This window comes from Seriola aureovittata, chromosome 4, assembly GCF_021018895.1.
Source record: "Seriola aureovittata isolate HTS-2021-v1 ecotype China chromosome 4, ASM2101889v1, whole genome shotgun sequence".
Lineage (NCBI taxonomy): Eukaryota > Metazoa > Chordata > Actinopteri > Carangiformes > Carangidae > Seriola > Seriola aureovittata.
Window position 1 is genome coordinate 6,866,905 of NC_079367.1, and position 13,699 is coordinate 6,880,603.

The 13,699-nt window shown below is 43.5% G+C and overlaps 1 protein-coding gene and 1 long non-coding RNA gene across 2 annotated transcripts in view; both read right to left on the reverse strand.

Annotated features, from left to right (window-relative positions):
• Positions 1-2,114, reverse strand: part of LOC130167274 (uncharacterized) — a 42,773-nt gene extending 40,659 nt beyond the window's left edge. The window contains exon 1 of the long non-coding RNA XR_008827257.1: positions 1,685-2,114. This is a non-coding gene — a long non-coding RNA (uncharacterized LOC130167274). The remainder of the gene's footprint in view (positions 1-1,684) is intronic.
• A 4,298-nt stretch (positions 2,115-6,412) lies between these two features.
• Positions 6,413-13,699, reverse strand: part of zgc:153039 (uncharacterized protein LOC767698 homolog) — a 56,464-nt gene continuing 49,177 nt past the window's right edge. Inside the window, exons 11-13 of the mRNA XM_056374764.1 lie at positions 12,327-12,501; positions 10,511-10,657; positions 6,413-9,310 (exon numbers count right to left, since the gene is read on the reverse strand). Of these exons, the coding sequence (XP_056230739.1) occupies positions 8,343-9,310; positions 10,511-10,657; positions 12,327-12,501 (1,290 nt within the window). The 3' untranslated portion in view covers positions 6,413-8,342. The remainder of the gene's footprint in view (positions 9,311-10,510; positions 10,658-12,326; positions 12,502-13,699) is intronic.

Genomic DNA, 13,699 nt, shown 5'->3' on the forward strand with positions numbered 1-13,699 from the left:
GGAAGAGATGAGGGAGCTGTCACTGTGGTGCACGGCCAACCACCTTTCACTTAACACAAGCAAAAACGAAGGAGCTGGCTGTGGGTTTTGGGCAGAGGCAGCAGTAGAGCTACACACACCTGAGAATCAATGGGGCGCATGTGGAAACGATGCGCACCACCACCATGGTCCACGTAAACAGACTTCTTGGCAAGAAAAAGCCTCTACACCTTCTACTCTGGTGCTGTGGAAAACTTCCAGAAGTATTGTTCATACCTGAATACAGGCACAGACAGGTATAGAAAACCAGATGACCCCTTTGTTTGTTGTATTTGGTTGAACAACAAGAAAAATTAAAAACTATAACATGTTATAAAAGGTATGGATTGTGAAGAACGACCATTTTGCTTTTCTAGCATTAAGTGCATGCAGTCATAAACTTTGGGTGATGAAACGATGATGGCAGACGATGAAATTTACCCGATGTGAACCGCCGTGGCCTCGACACAGATGCAGCAAGCATGAACTGAGCATAACAATCACCATCTGATAAGGAAGTCTGACAGAGAGTGGGCGTATCATTCGATCTACAGACGCCACCCTGCAAGACTTACACACCAGAACGTCTAAAGCTAAAGCTAGCAGGATTATGAAGGATCCACACTACCCCATATAAGCAAAAGCCCATTCATTATACTCAAGACCTTCAGGATGGGGAACTCTGTCCCCTGATCCTTTGCACGGCCTTGCACATTGCATACTGCACATAAACATGTATTCATAGTGTTTCCATCTTTGAGTGAGTCCACTGAGCTCACTGAATCCTGCTCAAGTTCACACTCATTCAGGGGATATTCATATACAGCTCATGGTGCCCTGTGTATTAAAGTAAAGATTTCATGATGAGGGTCTGATCATTATTTCACCATAACTTTGTGTGACCTCTCAACAGAGCGATATATGAAAACACATCAGAGTTTTGAAGTAATCTAAAAAGATTTTCAATAGATCAACAGTTTTTTTTTGTCTTTTTCTAACTTTCCAAAGGACAGATAAACAGTGCAGATTTGCTTTCCTTAAACTCCACCCTAATTCAATTCCCTTATTCAAACAAGTGCACACACACAACCTGGTGAGATGTTTGAGTTTCAACTGCTTATTAAGTTTTCTGCTTAGACACAACACAGCAAGACAGAAGGGCCTGGGAAGTAAAGGCTGCATTCAGAAGAGTGTTATATTTACAAGTCGGTTTAGACAACTAAAAATCAATGTTAATCATCTCTTTTGATATGATGGGTGAGATGCAGTTCGTGTCGGTGACTTGTTCAGCTTCTATGATTTTATGCCATTTAAAATATGGATTATGATGAAGCGTTTGCCACGCGCAGTCACTGCGGATGACGACTGTCACCATGGAGATGCACACCATGTTACTCCCATCCCAATCCTGCAAACTGACCTCTGACCAGCAAATCAGACAGAAGCCTTAGTGTCAACCTTATCAACTCTGCTCTAACAGCCCGCCCCGGACTCCAAACCCCCTCAGCCACTGTCAAACATCCGGCATAGCTTTAGCCAACCAATGCTAACAAATCAACACAAAGCTAGCTTACACGTTTGTGGCTATCAGCATATGAAAGCGCAACAACTCATTCAACATCAGTGGCACAGCGGCCAAAATATAAAAATAAAAACCTGTACTCACCCAGTAGGAGTTCAACCGCCGAACATCCGGTCAGCAAAGTCGTTAACAACACCGCTGCTGAGGTCCAAAGTCCCGGCTCCGCTGTTCGCCATTGAAAGTAATAGCAAATCCAGCTAACGTCAGTCTCCGGACGCACGTCCACACTGCTAGCATTGGATGAACTTGAAGAGTAAAAAAATTTTCCAATTTCGATTCCAATTTCGCCAGTCCAACTGTAAACTCGTTATTTTCTGTCATACTCTTCCTCTCCTGAGCGCCGCGGGGTTTGTTTGGGTTTACCGAACATTATGCTGCTAGCTTAACAGCCCCTTTACTGAAGAACCCTCGATTTTTTTTTTATACAGGGATACAGTAAAGAAAATAAATTTTAAAAAGCACCAGGGGTAAATTAAAAAAATTTTGCCAATATTATTTATACATTTAATGTATATTTATTGTATTATTGTATTTAGCTATTAATGACGTTCTCTCACGCAAGAAATAGGGAGCAAGCTCATTGGTCAAATTAGGATTTCCCAGCAACCCCTGCTTCGTAATTTTTGAGAAGAAAGTAACCAAATTAAAAAAGAGATGGATAGACATAATATTTTTTTTTTTTTTACAAAACATGCGTTTTGTAACATTTCAATAACGCCAATAATAACATAAAAGACTTCGACTCAATTGTTTTTATAGTTTTATTGCCACCGGAGTGAGTTAGTAAGTAACACGGAAATTAGCACAACTAGCACTTCCGGCTCCCGTCGACATTCTTACGTTTTATGCTACAAAATAAAATACATCAGTAAATAACGAAGTCCTCATATTTTTAAACTTGTATGTCTGTTAAATTAATTAAATGACACTACACAGGTTGTTGGGGACATTAAAACGTCATCACGCCGAACACGAAAACAGATATACTCATCAGTCCACCTTTACATCCTGTTTCCGTTTATACTCACGCTTTTGTAAACTATCACTAGCTTTGTGAGAGAAAGTCTTTGTGGAAGAGGAAAAGGCAAAATTAAAGAAAGTTGGAGGTTTAGTGGTGGTGAATATTAGCTTTTTACTTCTGGTGATTGTATTTAGGCTTCGAAAATCATATTAGTTGTGTTCATTTGTGAAGATTATACTGCTGAACAAAATGTATAAGTATCATAAAGTTTTATATTTCACAGAGTTTATTTTCTGCTGTAATCCAAAACCAATATAAAATCCCATTGGCTTTTTGTAAAGGGAACCAGGGTGATGCTAACATTCAGGTTGGCCTAGAAAAATACATCATCCCAACATCTGTTATCACCCATGGTCTTTGCACACTAAATTCCTTTTCTAAACAGTAAACAATCCTTATCGCTATAAATATGAATGTACTGCCCATAAATATCCCAGTAAAAAAGGAGGAAAACATTATAAAAGCACAGTTTCCCCCCAGCTGTAGCGGCTTGGATTGTCTAAAGTTATGTCTAACACTTTGAATTAAGAAAACTGTGTCAATATGCAGAAGTTAAATTAACTGTAAAGGTTAATGGTCAATGTATTAAATACGTTTCAGTAGTAAAATACCTTAGTATCATTTAAATAACTTCCCCTTTAAATAAATGGAGCTGCAATTTGATTGACATGAAGGAAAATGATTTGCACAAGCCTTCACTTTAGGCTTACATGACACCACTTAGTGCACTTTTTCCTGTGGGATTGCTGTCGTTAAAGGGTACGAATGCATGTACGCTCACACGCTCGGCTCGCGGCGTTTACTGCCTGTGAAGCGGAGCAATCTCGGTGCCATGTTTCTAAAAACACACAGAAGACATGCAATCACAGCACTGGAGAACGCTTGAGTCGCTTTGGCAATCAGGTGACTGTTGTGTTTAATCTGTCGTCCGGCGGTTTGAACTCTTTAAGTCGCTCTGTGGTGTAATCTAAATGTGCACACATGCTTTCTGCACATTGAAATGCAAACAACATTCACAGGAAAAGGCCAGAGGTGTGTTTGGCCTCTGACAAACCTTAACTAGTAATCGAATCTGAGTGTCGGTGTGACCAAATTCTACTTGACACCCCACCCTCTTCTCCTCCCTCCATCTCTCCCTCCGATCCATCTGATGACTCAGGCAATCTGTGTGTCGTGTAAAATTAAGTGGATCTGAAGACGCAGAGAGAGAGAGAGAGAGAGATGAAAGTGTGGTGGGAATTATAAGTGCTGAAGTAAGTGTGTATGCGTGTGTGTGTGTGCGTGCTGGTGGCGTTGCCCGGTGGTTAGGGCGATGACACACTGTCAAAGTGACAAGGTTCTTCTGATCAGGGCTGCAGACATGACAGAGCAGAGTGTTAGACTTTGAGGCAAACACACACTCCGCCTGATGGTCTCCATCTTTGATTTTGTCACCAACACACACACACACACACACACACACACACACACACACACACACACACACACACACACACACACACACACACACACACACACACACACACACACACACACACACACACACACACATTTAGGAGAACCCCTCTGGTGAACCGTTCCTCTCCTCCGTCACTCTTCTCCTTCCTGTCACCATCTCATTTTCTGCAGCCTACAGCTTTTTTTATTTTATTTTTTTATTTTAACAAGAAAAACACTGTGAATTCAAAATGTAATTCCGGAGCCAGAAGAGTATGGAGGGAAATTAGTGTCAAATATTGTCGACAGTTTGAACAAATGTAGAACAGTTGTTGGTTGTTTGCTCGTGGATCTCCTGACATGTGTAAGTTAAGATTGAATAAATTGATATAAATATCTGACTCAAACACAGGTGTCATTACAGCGTCTAAACTTCCTGCAGAAGCTTCAACAGTTTGGAGTGGATCTATATTTGTTCTCGTTTCATTCATTTGTGGAGAGTATTTCAACTCCCTGCTTTACTGCTTGGCATTTTTCCCTGTCTGTAAGAATAAGAACAAACTCATTAAGATTATTAATAAGTCAACAACAACGACACAGTGTGATGCTGCTTTGTGAGTCCCATGGTGAATATGAGTTACCGTGAGGACAGTACAGGTACTGCCGTCTTTGTGGACTTCCTGTTCCCAGAGATCCTTCAGATCTTCCAACAAAGCTTTGTTAAACAAATCTTGAAGATACAAGTTGGTGTGTCTCGTTTTTGTATTTGCTGGTGATGTTGCTGTAGATCATTTTGCTGTTAAAAGCCTCTCCCTGTTTGAAATGTGTTTTCTGTTTCTGTGGTTGTATTTATCTGACAGTTACTACAGACATAAAGAGAAGTTCCTCTCCAGAAATGTTTTAAACAATGTCAAAATCCTCTGCTATGATTAATATTGTTTAACATGATTCTCCCACGCAAAAAAGAGAAAAAGAAGAATGTTAAACTGGGTCTGAAGCTCATCTACTCTTACTTCCTGATTGAGAAATTCTGGATGAGGTCAGCCACATGTTTGAGCCTCAGTCAGAACCGTTAGCGTAGTTAGCATCTTTTATTTGTTTATGTTGTTTGTTAGCTTGTACCTGGCAGTGGCTGTTAGCGGTTGTGCTAATGCTAACTCCCTCTCTCTCTGTACTGACAAGGTTTCAGGTTTATTTAGCCCCGCCCCCCGTCCCCACAAGTCAACAGGATTGGTTCCTTAGGTTTGTGACATATGAAACCCTGGCTGTCTGAATCTGTTCTTATGACACTGTCACTGGTTCACTGCAGTTCAAGTCATGGAGTTGATGATTATTTCACTCACACGTCTTGTATTATTTAAAAAACACCATATGGATGTTAACATGGTCAAACACTTGATTTTCATCAGAGGGGGTCTTTAATATTTTCAACATCCACATTCTAACAAAATGTGGCTTGAGTTGGGGCTGCAACTAAATTATTTTGCTTATCAATTAATCTATCAATTATTTTTCAATTAATTTTTAGTCTACAAGTGATCAGAATAATGGTGGAAAAGGACTGAGCCCAGCTCGCCTTCAGATGTCTTGTTTATTCTCACCAAGTGTCCGGAGATATCCAGTTAACCGTGAAATAAAACTGAGGAAAAGCAGCAAATCTGAGACATGTGAGAGGCTGGAAGCAGAGGCTGTCTGCTGTTTGTGCTTGATAGCAAACTGAAGCTGTTAACTGGTCGATCAATTAACGGACTAATTGTTACAGCTCAAATTGATTCCACTTTCTCTATGGAGCAATTTCCTAAACACACACACACACACCAGCACACATCAGAAAAACCAAGTGCTGAACCCATTTCCTTGCATGAGCACGCACACACACACACACACACACACACACACACACACACACACACACACACACACACACACACACACACAGCCTCTCAGAGCCGGGGTCTTTCCCTCAGTGATAAATGTCAGCCTCCCTCCTCCTGAGCAGATATCGATGGTTATTTGGGCTTATTTCTCCAATCTGTTGTTCAGCTCAGAGTCGAGATGGAATCCATTTCTGCCTGGTTGGCAGCGAGGGTGACTGTAGGACAAGGTAATTTGGCTGGCTGGCACCCTCTAGTATCTCTCTGTCTGAGCTGCTGAGCTATCTCAGCCCCTATTTCCAAAGTTTACCTCAAACAAACAAGTGCGCGCGCACACGGAGAGCGCTCGGCTCGCTCCTGGGAGATGCTCAGACTGGTAAACTGGAATGAAACAAAGTCCGGACGCCCTGAGCGCCTGTTAACTTTGATCTGGCTCCCACAAATAATCTCTAGAGGAAGTAAAAAAAAAGAAAGGGCACGTAATACAAACATTTTATTTTTTTTTATCATTTCAGTTTACATCTGGTCAAGTGTATATATACACAGTGGGGTCCAACAGTCTGATATATATATATATATTTATATATTTCTCCAAACACTGAATATTTCATTTCTTCATTAATCAGTGTCTCCTGTAATACGTTTTGCACTTCAGTGAATTCAAAAAAAAAAACTGACATCCAGGACAAAGATCTGAAGAAATGTAGTGTCAAAGGTTTGTTGAGGAGTGTAGTGTCCAAACAAGGAGCCGTCCGTGGATCCAATTGGCCCACAGGTAAACATATATCTCATTTCAAACAACAGGATGTCAAGAGAAGTCCGAATCTGAATCTGAGACCCGGCCTTTTTTTAAAAAATATTTTTAATGTGCATCTGAACTCCACACACAAGATTGTCAGGATGAATCTGATGAATCTAAAGAATTTCATCTGTAGTTACTTCAGAAAGTCAAACTTCTACACGTCTTAGATTTGTTTTTTAGAATAAACCTGGGATTCACGTCGGTCTCCGAGGACATATAGTGTATGTCAATGTGCCGCAGTGAAGCCGTGTGACTTTTGACAAGAAACATCTCAATAAATCAATAAACTCTGTGATTTTGCTGCTGCAGTCTCATTTGGTCTGTTATGACCTGCTTCTTATTGAGGCTAATGTTAGCTAATGTTAGCATTCTTTCCTGTGCTAAAGGTATGCTACGTTTTAGCATGTACCATGATCTCATGAACACCACAGCTTCACCTTAAATACTACAGATAGTTTGGAGTGAAGGTCGAGACTGCAGCGTGTAAAATACTTTGAGGCACTTCAGCGATGTGTTCACTGCTGATTGAAAACATTCCTAAAAGTTTCAGAGCACCTGAAATGCAAAAAGACAATCAATAAAAATCGTGGGTAATCACAGTAGTTACTGCTGCTGTAAACACGTTTAAAGTCGTTTTGGAAAAGCTGCTCAACCTGCAGTTTGGCAGAGGAAGGACAAAAGTGCATTTGGAAAAAAAAAGAGGAATGTCTTCCTGAGATCCCACATGAAAATTTTTTTTTTTTTTTTGGAATAAAACTAAGATTTCCATACTAGCACCGTCGTTACTGTCGTTCGACTGTTTCCTTTGTTCTGAGCTAAGATGGAAAAAGCAGATTTCCTGCAAATGGCCGCTCCGAGGTGTAAAGCCGTCCAACTTTCTGTCTGTGACCGAGTCCAAACCTTAGGCTCCCTTTCTAGCAAGGCACTTTTTCATGTGAAGACATATGGAATGATCATTCTGAGGAATTAGAGCAGCGGGAACATTTCAAGAGCGGAACGAGGGGAGTCAGAGGAAACTTAAAAATGAAGCAGGAATTAAACAGCTCTCTGTGTTAGAGAAAGGAAGGAAGAACTAGTTAATGCAGAGACGGCAGTGGACCAGCAATGGCTCAACAGGCCCTACATTTACCTGATAAGGCACGAGGTTGTATTAAATTTAACATTATGGCGCCTTCAGGTGCTTGATGGAAAAGCCGGAACTACAAGCTGAGAACACAAATAAAATCAAGAAGAGGTTAAATATCTGGACAGGCTTTCATGTGATCCCCAAGCGGCCAAGATGTACCGTGTGATATCTGGTTTTCATTTTAAATATTCTAAAAATAGGCTGCGTCTCTAGAGACTTCGCTCTTCGTTGGTCCATATTGTGCGAGGCAGTGCAGATGGTGTTTGGGAGTCAGCAGCGACGCCCCAGTCTGGGTCAAATTTCAAGGGCTGTTTTCCCCTGTGTGGTGTTGGGGGGAGTGGTCAGTACCATGGCAGTGCTGAGGTCAGCGGGGACACAGAGGTCCAGACACCTTCATGAGCAACCCTCAGCTGCAGGCGGGCGACACTGCAAAACTCAGAACCGTCGGCGTCTAAAGCACACTTCACTGACTGTGGGATTTCTCAAAGGTCAGTGGTGATGACAGGTGTGACTCCGTGGATGAGCAGCGTGGGGCCCAGGTCCCGAGTCAGCAGCTCCAGCTGGTGTAAATATGTGGCGTAGCGGTGGGTGTCAGCTGGAGGCCGGGGCAAGTAGAGGAAACGCACAGCAGGCGGCGGCCGGGCCTGGTCCAGGATCAGCTTATTGACAGCTGACAGGTAGTCGTCCGACAGCCGAACGGTGTTGCTCGGGAAGCTGTTGACGTAGTCTTCGTCATTCTCTTCCTCCTCTTCATCTGGCCTCGGCATCGTCTCTTCTTTTATGGTGTCAGGGGTTTGTGACTGCTGCTTTTTGCCCCACTTGCCTTGACGCTGCCAGTGTAGCGCCACCTGCTGGTCCCAGGGCACGGGATAGATCCTCGCTTTGATTCTCAGCTCTTTCAGCAGCTGACCCAGCTTCTCCTCCGAGCCTCTGACGCTTCGCCCCTCCTCCACGCACAGGAAGAGACGCAGCGTAGCTTTCTTCCAGGCTCGCACCATGTTGAGGATACACGCGAGCTGCAGCAGGAACAGGGAGCAGGTGTCGACGTAGCTGCAGCTGTCGGGACGCAGGAGGTTGACCGGCCAGACGTCAACGTACACGGCGCCCTTCCCGGGGAAGGAGGAGGGTGGAGAGAGGACCTGAGTTCGGTCGAAGTTGTTGAAGTATCGAGCCAGCACCACGTTCTTAAGCATCTTCATGGCGTCGGCGATGATCGCTACGTACTCCTGGGACCCCAGAACCTTCCCGTCGCCGATTTCACCGTAGTCCTGCCGGTCGATGGCCCTCCGCAGGGGGGCGAAGTGGAAGAGAGGAGCCTGCTGCTCGAGCTCCTGAGAGAGGCCCGAGGGATCTGTGGACTGACTGGTAGACATGGAGGGATCAACCAGCTTGTCCTTTGGAAGGCAGTTGTCATAGAAACCCAGGACGAGGGTGTTGGGACGCATCCCACCTGGAGACGGGTGAGGAGGAGAAAAGACAGATTTTGTTACAATCAAATGCAAATGATTTCTTTATAACGATCGTTGATCTCTGGAGTCGTAAAGCGGAGGAGGTTCGGTCTTTCTGTCTGATTAAGTGAAAGTGAGAGACAGATGTGGAGAAGACAAGTGCTGGAGTGAGAACTGGGAGAGAAGCCAAAGAGAGGAAAGAAAAAAAGGCAAAGAAAAAAAAAAAGTGGTTAAAGTTGGACTTGAGTGACAACTGAAGAAAGACAGGAAGACGGCAAACAAGGAAAAACTAGAAAACGAATGAGAAGTGAGAGTTACTGAAGAGAAGAACATTCACGACCAGGTCAAAACCTCCTACAACGACGTTCAGTGGAAAGTCGCTAAATCCAAAAGTCGCTAATTGTTAGCTAGATGTCTTAATACGCTAATTAGCATATTGATGACATCATCACATCGTATTTGCAAGTGCCTAGTGTTTCAGCTCTTCCTCTCTGCGCTCACATACAGTATTTGAATACAGCTGAATTCACAATGAAGCTTCTCATTTACATATTTTTATGTTTCTGTCGTCAGACAATGGAACGAGAACAGGAGCTGAGACGCAACACACTGAGACCACATGTTGACCAGCAGTCACTTCCAAGCTGCTGCTGAAATCCTGAATTTATTACCACAACGCCGTCTGACGAAATCACCTGACACATACATTAAAGACAACGGCTGTGAAGAAGTTTCCGTTTCCGTTTAAGTGGAAGTTCTGAATGTTGATGAAAAGTCAAGTTGAAATTAAACTATTTCCTCGGTCGCATTTAGACCAAAACTAAAAGTTAGAGAAATTATTTTAAAAAAATACTAAAGCTGAAGATGAAATACATTAATTAAAAAGATTTAAAGCCACTATGAGTAGAATTTTAAAATGTTCAACTTTGCCCCCCCTAGTGGTCAAAGTGAGATAAACAGGCAGCGCCAATCTTAACCAGGATTGTCAAGTATTTCTACAAATGAAAAATAAACTAAATAATGCAATAAGTACATAACACATTTGCTGTATAATCGTAAATATCTATATCTCATTTAGAAATATAGAAATCTCCAAATCAGCTTTCAGCTATCGGCCGCTGTAATCCAACATATCAACGCTGGCTCTCAAGTGTCCTTATTGATCAACGGGGATATTGAAAAATGATGACGGTGACACTGACCTAGTCCAGAGATGAAGAGCAAGTGTTGGACTCCGTGACGAACAGAATCAGCCAAGGTCAGGTTGACGAAGGATTTGATGTTCAGATGGTCCACCAGCGACAACCAGGAGTCATACTGGGACTGCAGAGGGTCCGACGGCAACGTGTCTGTGAAAGGGTGGAAAGAAAACAAAAATGGTATAAGGTGAGAAATATGGCTGACAGTTCAATAGAGGTGTGTTGGGATTCAGAGAGGATGAAGGCCGAAAACAAAAGGCAACACACAAGTTGAGAGGAGAGAAGTCAGTCTGACAGAGGCTGAGTTAGAGGCAGAGCGTGAGAGAGATACGAGACGAGATGCTGAGATGTGGAGGAGAGAGAAAAAGATGCAAGGACAAATGACAGCGTAGACAGAATGTGAGACAGAGGAAGATACATGGAAGCAAAAACAGACGGGCAGGTGATCAATCATTTACAAAAAAAACCCCCATCAATATAGAGAGCGATGCAGAGGCCAGATCTACAAGCTTCATGGACAATGCAGCGGTAGTTTCAGCTGTGTTATGACTCCTGACACCGCTCTTCCTGTGGATACGTTTTCTTACTGTTCAGCTTTAAGGCAAACAGCTGAGAGAATAAATGGGACAGACTTTAAATACACAGGGAGGGCAACGTGTCCTCGACAACAATCCTCTTCAACATAATTATGTGAATGAATGAGTGCTTCATATTTCTCAGGACCAAGTGGCTCGTCAGATTAGAGCAGGACTCTTCAGCGGCTCATGAACGTTTCCTTTCTCCCACAGCGAGACACTCGGAGGGTTTGGATTGTTAAGACTCCATTCAGGGCCGGTCCCAGTCTCCCCATCAACACCATAAAACACCCCCCCCCACCCCCACCTCCCTCCCCTCCCCCACCAAAAGCATATCCTCAAAAGACAAAGAAAACAATCAATGACTCCGCTGCTTTAAACAGTTGTGAGTCTGTGCAGAAGGAAAGGCGACGCCTCCAGAGCGCTGTCTGGCTCCACATCCCTGTTTATCCAGAGTCATGAGAAATATTAAACATTTGTGAGAAATGTATGACTTAAAAGTGACTGTAACCTTGACCTTTGACCACCAAGATCTAATCAGTTAATTCCAGAGTCCGAGTGAACGTTTGTGTCAAATCTGAAGGGATTCTCTTGAGCAGTTCAGGAGATATTGCGTTCACAAGGCCGAAATCATGTTTTGCGAGGTCAACGTGACCTTTGACCTCCAGCCACCAACATGGCTCCGTCTCCGTCTCTGTCGGCGACGCATCACAACAAAACATCCAGCGACAAGGAGAAAGGCCCAGAGTGAAACGATGCACTGCTCGCCGTCTGCTAACATACTTGGAAACATATTCTGAACCGGTCCAGACCCACAACACGTCAGTGCTGTTATTACTTTTCTGTGGTAAAACAAACTGCCGTTAAAACTGACTGTGGAAAAACAAACAAACAAACAAGCTTTTAGTTTTGTCAGTGCAGCCTCTAAATATCATACTAATGTTAAATTATCCGGTAACTATTTCCCATCACCACCCCCGGTTTGTTTTTCTCATAATTAATAGTCGCCCTCTCACACTGAGATGGTTTAGATGAGACGTGGCGCAGAACGAAACTTTCAAATTCTCTTGATGAGCTGATGTTGTCAGGCAACACACAACTCTGGAGAAGGAACTGATTCATCACAACATTTTCAAAGTAAGAGTCCGTTCCATCATCATGACTGCGGGGTGTGAAGTTAATGTAACGAAACAGAAGAGCACAGCTGAGTGGAATATCACAGACTTTAACAGTGGCGTCCTTACTGAGATCTCCCAGCTGGACGTGGCCGAGCACGTAGAGGCCGCTCTTCTTGATGTCGTTGATGAAGGTGATGAGGCCCACGCTGCTGCGAGGGTTCGAAACCATCAGCAGGACCTGAGGCCTCCAGAACTTGACGTGGTCCTTCCTCACGTCCAGCATCAGCAGGTACTTACGCACCTGAAGGTGAGAGGAGAGATTTGTAAGAACCCTCCTCCTAAATGTTTGTTTGTTTGTGGAAGTAACTCCTCTGGATCATATCATTAGCACATTAAAAACAACCTGTAACAGACCCATGTATCTCGCCATATTTTGGTTCAAAGGTTCATGTTAAATGTGGACGGCGTGCAGGAGCTAATATAATCTGCCTCATGCGTTTCAGAGGTTGCGTACAGGAGTTTTTTGTCTTGGCTGTAGTTTTACAAACAGACATGAGGCTGCTTCTCACTAATTACAAATAAATGCAATTCCCAAAATGCTGAGCAATTCCTTTTAAGTTGCAAACCCTGAATATAACTGTATGTGTGTGTGTGTGTGTGTGTGTGTGTGTGTGTATACCTCTATCTCATATGTATGCATGTGCTGTAATCTTTTAATTGTAGGGACTTCTCTTAATGCAGAAACAAATTACATCTCTAATCAGAATCCCATCAGGATGTGAGACTGTGGCAGAGGGCTCGTGTGCATGTGCATGTATAGATGAGCATGTGTGTGTGTACATGTATACATACAGTGCGTGTATGAAAACGTCCCCATCAAACACTCGTGCTGCAGCTGCCTGTGTGTATCGGTTCGTGTCACTACAACACACACCCGTCATTAGGATTCTTACACTGCGCTGATGAGGAGGCATCAAGGTACCATTAAGGAAATGTAACCAAGTGGAACCAAACATTAGATCTGAACCTAAAGTCTACTAAGAATGATTACCACTCATTTGAGACTCTCATTGGAATTCATGACCATTAACTCTGTGACGACATGCCCGCCATGTTAAAGCTGCTGCCTACGCCGTCACAGCCCCCCCCACCCCCCAACCCACCACCCCCCCCTGTGAGAGAAGAAGGACGAGCGACCTCAGAGGATAACTCGGCGTTCTTCACGGTTATTTGAGCTACTGAAGTGGAAGTGAGCAAAGATCTGTCGTCATCTCTGACGTGAGCGCAAACAGGGGCACGAGGTGAATGAAGCGAACTTTACTTTACTGGGGGGGGGGTCGACCGGTGACCTCACATTTACGGCAGATTGGAGGAGGAAGTGGAGCCTGAAGTGCCTCCAGTCACTTAAAGAAGAGACGCTCTTTCCTTCCTTAAGTGGAAGAAAGTCACTTGAGAACTGACTAAAAATACTTGAAAATGACTTTCACTTTTGGGGGTGT